Consider the following 15,365-nt stretch of genomic DNA (forward strand, 5'->3'; position numbering starts at 1 on the left):
TAAATGAAATCACAAGAACGTCACATAATAAAATTCGATAAAAGAAATAGTCATACAAAATAAATAACATGAGTAAATAAAGAAAAAAAATCAATTAAAAATTGTGATAAGATTAAAAATAAATGACGAGTAAAAAATTATTTGTTCACAAAATTAATTTCTTATAAATAGGTCGACACTAAATAACAACGTTTAAAATTTATTTTTATAACCAATTCGTATGACCCATTCAACTCATCTGCGCGCATGGCCCTCTGTGTGGGTCACTGTGGGTAGTCCTTGTAATTAAACCGTGACTGATAAATCGTGAAGGAAAACATCGTGAGGAAACCTGGATAAGAAATATTGGAATCCGACATCGACAGCCCGCAGTGAGCTAGCGTGGTGCTCAAAACGGTGTATATACGGGAAGAGGCCTGTGCCTAGCAGAAAGACGTATAAAGGCTGGCATTATATACACTGGGTATTAATAGTTTTTTATTTATGTACGACAGCTATAGTGTCACCCACACAGATGTACAGATGAGTTGAACCATCCGTAACGATAAAATATTCAAGCAATGTTTAAGAATGCTCTGTTACCCTCACACTAACCTTTGAAGTGACAGGACTGAAAGGGAGATGAGTGTTTGACAATGAAAGGCACAAACAAATATGGCATTAATTGCGATACAGACAGATCTTAAAGAGAAAAGCCTTGTTGATCTTGAAGCAAATAGTTTGTTGCAGTTTTAAAAGCATGAAAACAAACTTCGGTGTAGGGTTCCTTAATGGAAAACTCTTAAACAAGTTAGAAGTGGTAACAGGTCTCATATTGGCAACGTTTGAAAGTATTCAAGCTAGAACACTTTACCTCACTGTAAGGTGTACCCCACTTGTAAGAGAATAAATCAACACTTATTAAGAAATACTAATTTGCCCCAATATTTGAGGAAATCCTAAAGTATAACAAATATCAAATATTATCTTCTTTCATACTAGCATCTTTATTAAACATTGCTTAATTAGTTTAAATCAGAGTTACAGATATCACAAACGATACTTGTTAACAATCTTAATGTTTACTTCGTCTCTAGTGTCCACTTTACAATGGCAGAGACAGTGTGACACTTAAAGGTGTTTGTTGACTAAATGTCGTTTGTAAATACAGCAATTAGATCACTTCATGGCACTTGCCAAATTTACCTAAAATAAAGACTAATATCATAGGATCAGGCAATAATCTAGACGAAGAACCAAAAACACATCAACTGCACTCAACAGTGACAGGAGTCCTAATTCTAAACTGGACCTTATTACATTGACATAGAGTTCAACATCGATAACCTATCTATGTACACATTTACATTGGGACTAAGTGGGGTTCATTTGAGGTCCTCTTCGTCATCTTCTACATATAAAAGGTCTTCCATCTTCGTCATGAATTTGCTGTTTAGTTCTTCAACTGGAAGTGGTGACGCCTGTAAAAGGTTTTGGAAAGACTTAATTTGTTTCTTGACCGGAATATCAAACGCCACTTAAAGTTGCTGTTAAGTATCAAGATATCTTTGTCACTTTGAAATGGTACGTTTAGATGTATTGAGAATAAGGTCAAAAGTTCATTTTCAGACGGCTGAACAAGATTAAGTAACATATAAGTATTATGACATTTAACACCTGTCAAATGTTATTTCAAGGGCTGTAATCGTGAAACCGATGATTGTAATTGTATAGCATAAATGAATAATAAACTATTCACAACATATGCTTACCTGCATGCACCAAAAGAATAAGGACATATTCCAGTTTCTTAGTACATTTTAAAACACACAAAAGAACAAAGAGGTACAAGCAATGATGTGTAATGTATTATTTCAAATAGATAAACGCAACTGAATGTTATAAACATGAAGCGTTGAAGAATTTAGTATTAGTCGAATACTGACCTACTATCATTATCCCTACTAATATTATAAATGTGAAAGTAACTCTGTCTGTCTGTCTGTTACGCTTTCACGTCTAAATCACTAAACTGATTTTAATGAAATTTGGTATAGAGGTAGAGTTGACCTTGAGAAAGAACATAGGATAGTTTTTGTCCCGGACTTTTGAAGAGTTGTCTTGGAAAGGCGATATAACGACCTCGACGCGGGCGAAGCCGCGGGCGAAAAGCTAGTTATACTATAAAATCGAAAAGAATAGGCAGAAACAAAATTTAGAGAGATTCTCTGTAGGTACTTATTTGTATAAAAGTGCCACTGTTTTGTTATGGATCGAAATGTGTAGGTATTTCAAGAGGGGCCAGCTTAAAACAAAAAGACAAGAAATAATAAAAACGTTCGCATGCTTTCCAACGAATTTATTAAGCAACACATAGTGAGTATACAAACAAGGCGCGGTGTTAACTATAATTTATATTAAATCTGTTATATTTAACGATATTCCTTTACCTTTAATTCAACTTTTATAGTAAATCTAATATCATTGATAGATTTGAAATACCGAAACGAAAGATTATAATGATTTTTCGCTAGATAGTTACGTAAAGTATCAGCTTCCAAATGCTTTCAATATCCTAGACGTGTACCGCCGTACAAACTGATAGATATAGGACCAATCTCTAAACTGACAGGTATTGAAGAAAACGCCTTCTCGTGTTAAAACGTCCACATGTTTAAAATATCCACACGCGAGTAAGTAAAATGAACGACGAGGCATTTTATTAAAATAGACTTCAGCAACAAATTATTTTATAGTATATTTTTTTGGATAAAAAGAAATATCGTCAAACAAACCATAAATATAAGCAAAAGTTATAAAACATAACATTTACATGCAAAAATTAAGATTTAATCACACAAAAGGAAGGAATCATGAATGTTATAAATCATACAATCGCATATTAGATCATGCAAATACAAATACCATGCACAATTTCACATGCAATTAAATACATAATTAAAAATAGGTAATTATACACTTTTGGCAACATTTTCATTATTATTATTAAACCAAGGGCGTTTAGTAGAAAAGTCATACATGATTTTAACACACAAAGCAAAACATATTTATATAAAAAGAGAAAAGGAACAAGCGAATCACCATAACTTTTGAGTAAAATATAACGTTATCATGCAAAATTCAACTGGCAACACTGAAAAACGTGTTACCAGGTTAAAAAAAACTGCTTATTATAAATTCACTGTTGCCAGTTTTAACATTTGATTCCTGAATGATAGAATAAGTAAAATATTATTTTTAAATAAAAATGGAATATAATGATTATTAAAGCGAAATTTTCAAAAAAGCAAACCAGTACCTTTTATAATGAAATATAGCACATCGAGGCTAAACTATTGTACTTTATCCTACAAATAACTGATACCAAGAAAATAATTCGCACACTATCGAATAAATAATTTTAAAAATATTTTTTGGCATTTCGTTTCGATAAAAATATAAGGTCAATACTCTAACATTTAATGGTAAAACGAAACAGAAAATTGATCGTTTTACTTTGAAAAAATATAACAGAAATTCTGTACAAACTGGTAATATATAACGGACTTATCAAACTCGATTCAGTTACTTGACGTCAAACAGTGCCTGTACCGTCAGCTTGAAGCAGGACTTATGATATTTCGGAAGCAAGACGGGGCATTACACTACGCATAACAGCGTCTTGCTTCCACAAAGGTACTTTAAAAGTAGGCCGACTTTAAAAGCTTATAGTCAGCACGCAGATTAGTTCAAAGTAAACATTTTATTTAACGAAAACTGTAAAAAATCTAAGTTAATCATTTGATGGGTATTCTGCGTATACCCTGCCAATTTATTCTGCCAACATATTTGGTAACTGAACAGAGTGGTAAAGACCACTGCTTGGAAACTGTTGACAAAAGCACATCACGCGGGTAACTTGAGATTCTTGTACGTTACGCACATTAAAGAATGGAAGGATGGGAGGACGGCGTTCGTCCAGTATCAGGAAAAATGGGCTCGTAATAATATTAAAGCAGATTGTACCGACTCTATACGTAAAACACCATTTTCATAGAGAGAATGCAAGATAGGGTTGGCAATTTGTCAATCTTCGAGGTTGCAAGGCAATTTATTAGGCGGTTTTCTAACAAAAAATACTAAAACAATTGGGATATAACTGGATTACAGATAGTTACTTAAAATTAGACTGAGTCATATTTTTGTCATATCTTCAATCAGGGAGGAATGGGTATTACTAGTAGTCGGAAGCTAGATAGTCTGACAACTAGTCTAACTAAGGTGTATTGTGTTACCCAGGTAATTGGGTTGAGGAGGTCAGATGGGCATTCGCACACTCGTAATTAGCTGTATCGTGTCAGATTTGAAGCCGATCTCAACATAGTTGGGAAAAGGCTGGGGTGATGATGTCTTTCAATCAGGCTCTTTAGACCTGGCAACTATTGTAGAGGCATAAACGCACAAAAGTCGTCAATAATCCCGCGTGACGAGCTTATCATAAAACTACGCACAGTAATGTCACTGAAAACCACAAGACACTGTCTCGACACAGCATCGATGGCACACATCAGTCTTACAGGTCGACAAAATCAACACTTGCATAACATACTTAAAAATTTAAATTCATAAAATCACAGAAACATTACGCAGATATTTATAAATATAACTTGGTTGATTTTTATAAATTAACACAAATAATATCTAATTTTTAGCTTCTTATATTAAACTTAAGCATTTATTGGTCGATTGTCAGAGCAAAAAAAGATTATTCTGGCAACACCGAGGTAAAATATCGAATGACCACGATTCACGTTTAACATCATGTTCTACAACAGCTTTCACTATCCAAATAAACGAAATAACATTGAAATTGAATTGATTAATAAAATCAGAGGAAATCACATTCCAGTACACTTTATATTGAAGACGATTTAAAAAAAAAACACGCTGTATACAGCATATTCAACTCACACATGCATCATTGTGTCACCATACACACAAATACACGTTAAAAAAAAAACTACAAAAACCAACCAAGTTATATAAGGGGCACAGATCACAGTTTTAGAGACACACTAGAAGTTAAAACTTGTGCAAAGGGGGGTGGGTAGTGTGCAAAGTTAAGAGAACCGCCGGGAGGGCGTCAACGTCCAGTACTTGTTGGGACGAGTCGCGTCCAGGCACTTGAATGCCGACTGTGGAATAGATATATGGTTTATGATCACCATTCTTAAGAAACAGAGTATGAAATTAATTATTAATAACCCTCTATTCGTTTTATACTCTGTGAAAGAAGAACTATCTTTGCCTTTGCTTACCAGAAGACTCATATTAAAAAAGAATGAAAATGAGCTTTATTTATACCTTTTAATACCTAGTCTTTGATAAAAATAAAAAATAATAATTTTATAATATTAATATAGTCCAAGTAACATAATTATAACACCATTGTATTAGATACATGCAAACAAACAAACATGCAACACGAAAATAATCAAATACCAAATTTTAAACCATTCCAAGGATTATAAATTATCGATCAAAAGACACTTAAGTTGACCCTTCGCAACGTATCTCGTAACTTATTAAGAAAAAAACTCCCGCACTAAGGAATTTAATCCTTATATCTCGGGGTTTCACAAAAATACAAATCACGTGCACAACAACACCCAGACTCAGAACATGCATTCATGGATCACACAAATGCTTATCCTACGCGGGGATCGAACCCGCAACACGACGCGCACATTGGGTGGTGAGCTCAACCACTTAGCTATCCGTGCAGTCAAAGTCAATTGAATCATTATTATGTCTCGTCTCGACTTTAATGACGTGTCAAAAGGTTCTTCCTAAAAGGGTCAATTTAAAATGACTTGGATTTAATGATTTAATGTAATGACGTCACTTTAATGACGGTGTGTGTACTCACGGCGGGGTCGGTCCGGGGGAAGGGCGCGAGGCAGACGAGCAGCACGGTCATGTTGTCGCAGCCGAGCCCGCCCGTGGCGCAGTTGGGCGCCAGGCAGCGCTGCATGAGCGCCTCGCACACGCCCGCCGGCTCCCAGCCGCTCAGCAGCCGCACGCGGCAGAACGAGATCACCTCCTGGGGACCACAGTACCGATTCAACTGACGAACTAGACTAATGAATACTGACCCCAACTCTGTATACGGAGATTTTATGGAGTTTTCTGCCGGTATTTCTCCATAGGATTGACATATTGGAACCATGCGCCAGAACGAGCTCACCGCCTGAATACAACAGTAACAATTCGTGACCAACTTGTGTAGTTAGAAGTAGCCTTGGCTGTTTAATTGGAGGTCGCGAGGTTCGTTTTCCTCCCAAAGATGGCGTTAGTGTGATGAGCCAGATGGTTGTTCTGTTTCTGAGTGCATGTGGTTTCAAACATCATCTCTCTCCACTGCTGGACATAGGCCTCTCAGAATACGCCCTACGAAAATCGTCGCCCCCCTTACTTGTGGTTTCAATTTAATCCCTAAAATATAATTTGAAACTGAAGAGTGGTAGACATGAATGGATATAAATTTCTCGAAGTACCTCTTGGAAATTATTTGAAAAACATCAAAACACTAACCTCGTTGGACAGTACTTCCCAGATACCGTCGCACGCGATCACAATGAACTCCCAATCATCGTTTAGCTGCCGAACTTGAACGTCTGGGTAGGCTGCAAATGAAACATATATATGTATTCAAATCTTTTACGATTATTTATTGATTGTAAGAAACATTTAACCACGGTATTTACACAAAAATTTATAAAAAATTGACACTATAATATAAAAAGAAAAAGACTATCTTTCCCGTGAGTTGCAATATCACAAGCGTTGTAACTTTAACTCAGTAACGGATTGCTCACTTGTGGCAAAATTCGCACCGTCCAATTGGGCTCCCAAATCGCATTAAAAAAAAACGACACTATGCCATATAGTGCGATGTCGTGATTATTGTGGTTCACTATTAGTTGTTGTACCAATTAAAAACTTTTTCTTTCTTTCTTTCTATGTCACGTGTCTACAACTTCGGAGTACTTCCTTCAAGCTGATGGTCTCCCAGTTGTATTACCTTTTTTCCGGAGTAAAACTCTAATGACTTCAAGCCACGCCGAGGGCACGGCAACGGGATTATGTCGTAGTCCCACCGACTAAAAACACCCCGGGCCCCTTCAACTGCCTGAGCCAGAGCCACGGGATCGCTCGCGCATGCTCAGCGCGACCCTGGCCGGCCTAAGTCCCGTTGGACTTCTTCTCGAAAGGTCTTCCAGGTGGACGTACCTGTGACGATCTGTTCCTGTGGTGACAGCCTGTAGTTCCGCTTGAAGACGTAGTCTCCGAGCGCGCGGGACAGCGCCAGGTTCCCGTTGACGCGGTTGAGCTGCACCCAGCCGCCGCCCGCCGTGATGCGACGCATCTCCTCCTCGTTGTTCGGCTTGTGGTCGTATGACAGCACCTCCACCTGCTTATATACACATCATGTAATACATACTATATAAAATAGTAATGAGAAAGTATCTCTGTACCGATTGTAAAGACATTTGGAATACAAATAGTCTGGAGCCTGAGAAAGGACAAAGGCTACTTTTTACCTGAAAGAAGGGATGTGTGTGGTAATGGGGGTCAATGTTTATGTGATACTTTTTTTGTAATGGACTACGGCTTTAAAATTGGCTTAAATGTTATTTACTTAAAATAATGGAATTTGGGCACAGTGGTTTTTGGGTAATTTGATCCTAACGGGGAAGGCGGAAGGGAGTCGCAAGCAACAGCTGGAATAATATCCACAACTTTCACACAGCTATTTAGTCTCAAAAAAAGCATACCTACTTAGATAGTTCTAAATACATACTATAGATAAATTACACTACAAAACTGTATATCTGACTCACCCCGCCCCGGACGCTCGCTATGGCTCTGGAGTCGCCGACGTTCGCGCAGTACAGTGTGTTTTCCTTGATGAGCACCACGACCGCCGTGCTGCCCGCCACCTTCTGCTGCAGCATGTCCTCCTCCAGCATCGCCTGGTCCAGTTCTAGAAAACCCTGTGGATAACATATCATTCACAGTATTTGAATGCTAAGGGTAAAAGTCGCTATTACTAAGACTAAGCTATTTCGCCGTCTGTTGCCAGACTATCTGCGTCTGTATCTCTTGACAGGTGATAATTCAGTTTCCTTTGATACAATAATACAATTCAATTTAATACAATGCATTTCGTAGTTCATGGTCTATAGAGTAACAAGAGAGTAACAAAAATAACAAAATATATTAAAAAGTATCTCGTACATTCGTGATAATTTTTGTTCTCTTATTTAAAATATCAAATATCTTATTGAAAACTATCCAAGTTTAATTGGGACTCGCTTAGCCATTAAACGATAAATTAAATCACTGTACTTAAGATTTTTCTACTAATTCAAATCTTTAATAAAATAACTTTATTTTCAAGGGCTTTAATTAAGAAAAAAAACAAAGGTTAAACAATAATTAATGCAAAGAGCAAAGAAAGTCAAGAACAAGTATATTTAATAGTATATACTTAATGTCACTGCAGGAGTTTATAAAAAAGAATCGTAATTAACCATGACATTACTAACACAGAGTTATTTCCAGACAAATGTCAACTAAAAATAATTAAACCCTGTTAGGGTTGGCACGAGGTTTAACCTTTTAAATGGTATAACATGGGTTTAAGTTAATCAAAAGGTTGGATTAAGTAATTGTTGAATGAAAAAGGTGTCAAGAAAATTTTCGAATTATTAATTATTAAATGTTACTACAAAAACGAAATATCTCTATGGTCGGCATTTTTCTTGCATACTGCAGAAACGAGATGGTAGCATCAGTTTAAATAATGCCGTCTTTTTCTTTCACTAGAACATTTATGATTTTAAGACTATGGTGAATCTTTATTTTGTGCTCCAAATAATAAAGCCCGCTGTCCTGTCGTTATCTTAGTGAACCCAACGAAACCAACTATCATAACTGCCACTACAGCCGAAATAACACGCCAAAAATACTTACAAATCCTTCAACATGTTGTTATTAAGGGCATTACTTTCTCATCAAAAATACTTGTAACAATTAGGGTCTATACCATGTAGCAATTATTGCGTATGTATGGTAATGTAAAGGGAAAAAATTACCACACTTTAATTTAACGGAAGTGACAACCCTAAGTATATGTTATAGCTGTATCACGTGCCAGTTTTAGCGTAATGAACGTTTTTTATATAAATTAATAACGGAGAAACATGCGATATGCACGCAGTTGAGGTCACACTCTCTGTTTATTTAAAACATTATGTAAATAGGTGTTTAAGAATTTCTCATAACATAACGTTAATATTAACGAAGATTTTTTTAAAAAGATGTGTGAGTTTTCGCTGGCGTTGTGACTGGTACTGGTGCAATAATAATCAATGTTGTTCTTTTCTTTATTCAGCTTTTTACTCATGCATTTATTGGGGCATAGTTTTGGACCCAACGCTGACACGGTTCATCTGTCGGACGCGAATCATTTTTATTCTTCTTTTATTAATTTAAAACCGGACAAACTCTTTATTCAGAACTTCAGATATAACTTAAGAGTTTCATAAAAGATATAATACTATCATGCGTTAAAACCCTTGATAGACAAACACCCAACGAATTTCGGCGCAGCCGGCTAATGAGTTATACATGTAGGTACCGTGCTATGTGCATGGGAATAGACAGAACGGGGTCAGTCGCGTCATGTAACAGGGTCTCTTTGGTTGTATGAAGGATTGCAACACATTGCCATACACCGACACAAAAACGCGGATGACGTAGCACTGCGGTTCAGGTTTAGTCAGTAAAAGTCTGACACTACCCATTTCCTCCCCCAAGGGAGCGTCCATGAGGATTCCCCCGACTTAACAAAAAAAGGGGGTCTCTTTGGTAAAGTTGTAAATATTCTTTAAGGTAAAAATCCAGCTTTCTTTGTGACTTAAAATCTACTATAAAATAAATCTTCACATCATAGGTACCTAAAACCTTTTAACTTATTCACAAATCACTACACATTTAGTTATTATTCGATACGATTTCTGCTTGCTACGATGACGATGTATATTCGGAACGTCCGAAACGGGTCAAGGGGAAATATCCGTTCTATTTATCGAGACGATGACGTCACTCTTGGAGGGGGTGAGGGATGACTATCTTATGATTGTTGTTTAATGGACAAAGAACAATAGGATTTTTTTATAGATATTGTTGGATGTAACTGGGCAAATAAAGGCAGAGTATTTCCAATCTAAGGAGTGGTTTTTGAAGGTCTAAATCAATTCGCGCATTGTTTTTAATGATGGCAGGAATGAGGTGGACTTTATTTAGAAGTGACATAGTAGTAGTTTACTAAAAACTACCAGAGACGTATGGAAGGTCGAAATATACTTCTAACAAGACTTACATGACAGTAGACTAGAGACGAGTAATGATTGGTAAAGAGGAATAATTATTTATTATAAGGAATATGATTACACCGGTCCAAGCTCAAACATAATACAAAAACAAGTCTATACCCAAACTCAAGTACAACACTCAGTAAATCATTAAATTAAAACTGTTACTGCAGCGGAAAAAAGTTGTGTCACGTTTTTTAATAAGCATGATGGCATGCGACGGAAGGTTAAATCTTAGTCCATCTAATAGATAATAAGAAAAGATAATAAATAAGTGTTTTAAGTAGATAAAACTAATTCAAGAACTATTTGCTTACTACTTATTAATCAATCAAATTATCATCGTGTTAATAACTGTCGTGAGAATGATTCATTATTAAATGATATAACGGTTTAATCACGCGTATTTATCGGGGTAGCCCGACTAGTTTCGGACCCAACCGGAGTCCTTGAAAAACCGGAGTCCGAACTCCCAATCATGAGCAGACGCGGCGGGATCGCGAGTCAAACTTCGACTCGTAATGTAAACCGTTACATCATTTAATAATCATCGTGTTAATCCTTATCCTAAGTTAAGTTTAAGTCATCACCCTTAATAGAGGTGGTAAACAGAATAAATAGTAGTGGGAATCCTTTGCCTTAGGGTCACTATTAAAAAAATCGCACCACCAAGGTTCATATAAAAACATTGCAATAAAAAAGACACCCATTAAATTAAACACCGTACCAACCAATGCATAACTACGATTTTTTTATTAACGTTCTTAAGATACCGATACAGCCAGGTGACAGCGTAGCCTTAGTAAAAGGGTAAATTTAGAGGGCTATCTCGCTTTTACAATGGCAATAAAATACTTTCAGACTTGGCTGTAGAACACTTTTTTTTGGATGGGAAATTATTAAATGTTGATCCCGCTTTGGTTTGAGCGGAAGGAAGTGTCAGACTTTTGCTAGCTTAAACCCATGTTCCTTTCTTTGCCCTGTAAGGAGAACGCGGTAACCCTTTCGGACAATCCCGCTGGTGGCAGGACCCCTGTTTTTTTTTTAAGGCTGGGGAATCCTCATGGTCACCCACTCCCTCAGGGAAGGGAACGGGTGTCAGACTCTTACTGGCTAAACCTAACCGTTGAATATTGCCGGCGGTTCGCTTTCATTTGTGTGGGGAGCCCGACGTGCAAAGAGCGTCGGCCTCCTCGCCTCATACCAGAGTCATACCAGTCACAACCAAAATGCGACATCCCGTCTGGGATCTGTTGAGAGGTGGTGGTAATACCCTTGAAATAATGTAATGATATGATGATAAAATAATCTTAATATAGTAAATACCTGTTTGAGCGCCTCCTCTATATTACCGAGGTGGTACTCGGGCCGTGCTGTTATGAACTTGTGCAGATGTTTGCCTGCATACTCAGCTATATTTGAACCTGAAAAACGAAATAAAGATCAAAGTGACTACGATTTCTTACCATTTATTTTAAAATCTATCTGAACTATTTTCAAATTCTGTTTTTAGCAGTTTAGTGCGCAACTCAAGAACTAGTACTCTAGTAATTTGTCTTCTTAATTGATTGATTGATTTACGATTTTCGTCTTTATTTATTACGGAAAGATACGACAGATTACGCCAGACGATCCGATTTTTTGTAAAAGTTGATAAAAAAACGAATAAAATTAACTCTACATGGCGACAGGTGAATATCGATTCAAAAAACTCAAGAAAAGAGTTCACATTCTGTCCGCAATAGCACTTCGATAGATGGAGCTGTCATCGATTTTCAGGTGCAAAATTTTATGACCCTTTTTGCCCTTAAAAATAGACCACTAATACCTTTCGTACTTACCACCATGGCCGTCATATACAGCGAAGTAAGCAGTCCCAGGATCCTCAGGTAACGATAGTATGTGTGTGTGAGAGTCGTCCATGGAGACACGCCAGCCCTGCATGCAGGACGAGCCGACGAGGTACCGCGAGTCCTGGCATGTCGACGATTGCTTCTCCGTCACTGGCTCTGATAGGGTTTGACCCATTACTCTGCAAATTAAACGATTTTAAGACTTCATTTGTATAAAATAAGGTTTGAATTGCTTCAAACCATATATTACTCTGCAAGATAATCTATTTAAGACTTTATTTGAATGAGATAAGGTTTAAATAACCTCAAACCATATATTATTCTGCAAATTGTTTGTATATTTTAACAATGGCATCATTTTATATAAAATTTTCACTTATCTACAAGTCAAGATACAAAAAGTATTAACAAGTATAAATCTATTAGGTCAGACAGAAAGATATTAAAGACGTATAAGACGCCTATTTCTGCAATTATCTGTACAATAAAAAATGATACAGATAAATCACTTTAAGGTTCAGGAGTGGGGGCTGATGACATCATGCGGAATTTCCACTCAATGACTTCAAAGTTATCTCCGTACCCAATATTATTGTAAGGTCCCTTTATATAAAAATTGTTTTAAGTAACATATCTAATATGTCAAACAAAAGAAAAAAAAATCTAGAATTTGATTTGAATAGAGTACTAGATTTCCAAACATCAGCAATCAAAATGTAATCCTGATACACCGCTGGCAAAATAAAGGAAAACATGATGTAAGGGAAAAAGGGAAACATGAGGTTTCCTCAACCTAGATTCCAGAATATTGGAATCTAAATTTGTTAACCTACAGTTAGCGAGCATGGTGATCAATGCTTAAACCTATTAGAAAGAAGGTTGTGCTCAGCTATGGGACATTTATGAGCTGATATTATAAGTAAGTCACTTAAGAAATTCTATTACATTATTCTTTACAAACACTGTAACACACTCATATTAACACAGTCCTCTATAATATAATTCTTTAATTTGAAAAAAAAAAAATATTATAGCATGTAACATTATAGAAAATGCAATAGAAGCTGTCAGAGCAAGTACTTTAGCGAAGCTATAAATTTGTTGAAAAAATAAGTATGTTTGTATGAGAATGTCAATTTACATAATAATAGTATTTTTATGACAGACGTAAAGCCAGATAAAATTCAGTATAAGAGCTTGGAAATTTAATCTTATTGTTTTTCTATTCAATATCCATGTTGATACTATACAATTAATATAATGTAGGTTATTTATATACAGTCGAACAAGCTCAAATATATAGCTGATAGGCTTATAGAGTTCCACCATCTTTATCAACTTAGGTGCTGAGTAAGTAGTGATAACAGGCCTTTTTGTACCTAATTGTACATCAGAAATGGCAGAATATAATGATGTCATATTTTAAAGAAAGTGTGTAAAAAAACAAATATATTTAACTAGTTTTTTAATATGATAGAAGCTTCAAATAATTCATGGCTTAAAATTCAGTAGGTATGTAATAGTATCTTAAAATTTAAAAACGAACTTACCTTAATAAGTTTTGGTATTAGGACTTATTCAGATATAGTTGTTGATTAGTTAGAAAACTTGGCCCAAATTATGCAGTAGGTAATGAATTCATGACCTATTGCACCATGAATATTGACGGCAGATAAATACAGTGCACAGAAACACTGATAATAATTAAACAGCAAATAATTCAAACTATAATAATATTGCGAACGTCCTAAAATCGTCACGGGTTACGGAAATAGTAAACAGACTGTGTTACAAGCAATAGTATTGTTATAACAACTAAATATGACTAAGTACTGATGTCATTTACAATTTTAATAAAACCGCCTTTGAATAAACCTTTCTCACGGTGATACAATCTTGCTGCACTACATAAACACAACTATTGTTTGTATAACGTATATTATCTGTCACTTAACACCAAATAAACTGTAATTATCGAATTTATAACAACAAAAAACGATAAGATAAAACATCGACTTATACCATGATATTACTCCTTAAGTGTTACAGATTAAACAAAAAACGCACTCACGGTTATCTCAAACACTGTAAATTCGTATTTTTTACACTATTGTTATCTTTTGCAACAATACAAAGTTTATTTTCTATATATTTCACGAAAATGCGTAGGTAAATAAGATCGGAGATTCAGAAACGTCAAAATGAAAGTGACATTGTAAGTGAAGAGTTGCCAACTTGCCAGGATTTTGATACCAGTGAAAAATAAAATCCTAGAAGTAAAGCGATCGATACGTTTCATGAAAACAATGTACGTTTGTTTATAATAAAACTCAGAGAATGATTAAACTTTTAATTAACATTTACTTATCATAATTACATAGATGACAGTTTTATCTCGATGTTGAAGCTGTTCAACATAATAAAATAAAATTTTGTACAACATCAAGATCAATGATGTCAAATAAAATAAAAGCATTTTACCACCGCTATTTCGCACAACATAATACCATTCTCAATAACTTACGGGTCCTTGCATTGGATTATGTCCTTTTTGACTTATTTACCATGAATCAAATTTCAACTCATCGTTTTCATTTAAAAACGTAAAACATACATTTAACTACACATAAGTTTTAATATATCTTGAGCTGCTGCGAAATTCAAAATAAATAATAAAGTTTTATTTTGTAACCTTGAAGTCGATTTTATTAATTGTTTTTTTAATAAATGAAGCATAAAGTTACAGTAACTGCACTGCTTTAGTCTCAATACCTACCTACTTGTTAAAACAATACTTGAGTTGGTACTTACTTATTTATTTGCTTTTTATACTTGAAATCAAGCTTGCCGCTAGTGTATGTGTTATTCAAATGATAATATAGTGCTTAGTGTCTGCTATAAAATAAACAAAACACTTGCCTCATTATTTTGGACGCTTCAAACATCATTTTCTTAGATTATCTAATCAAAGTATATCACAGAAGTTATTTGAGTAACATATAAAATATCGTTTGTTGGTGTTTTACCGCACAAAATGCAAATTTATTAAAAAAAACTGTATTAGTCTAAAATTGTCACATAAAAGTTTCAT

General features: G+C 35.4%; 1 protein-coding gene across 5 annotated transcripts; it reads right to left on the minus strand.

Moving 5' to 3' along the window:
* Positions 1 to 962: 962 nt before the first annotated feature.
* On the minus strand, positions 963 to 15,365 carry LOC113499805 (probable protein phosphatase 2C T23F11.1). Of its 5 annotated transcripts, none has more exons than XM_026880332.1 (8): positions 15,194 to 15,365; positions 12,263 to 12,453; positions 11,748 to 11,845; positions 7,884 to 8,036; positions 7,273 to 7,453; positions 6,574 to 6,665; positions 5,909 to 6,082; positions 963 to 1,460 (listed from the first exon to the last, which is right to left on the minus strand). In XM_026880332.1, exons 1-8 carry the CDS (start codon positions 15,220 to 15,222, stop codon positions 1,365 to 1,367), a joined length of 1,014 nt encoding a protein of 337 aa, XP_026736133.1. In that variant the 5' UTR covers positions 15,223 to 15,365; the 3' UTR covers positions 963 to 1,364. The 5 variants fall into 5 exon arrangements, with proteins under 5 accessions (XP_026736133.1, XP_026736132.1, XP_026736135.1 ...); XM_026880331.1 differs by having other exon boundaries at positions 7,273 to 7,456; XM_026880334.1 differs by lacking the exon at positions 15,194 to 15,365 and adding an exon at positions 14,346 to 14,486 and having other exon boundaries at positions 7,273 to 7,456.

This window comes from Trichoplusia ni, chromosome 13 (assembly GCF_003590095.1).
Source record: "Trichoplusia ni isolate ovarian cell line Hi5 chromosome 13, tn1, whole genome shotgun sequence".
NCBI classification, from domain to species: Eukaryota; Metazoa; Arthropoda; class Insecta; order Lepidoptera; family Noctuidae; genus Trichoplusia; species Trichoplusia ni.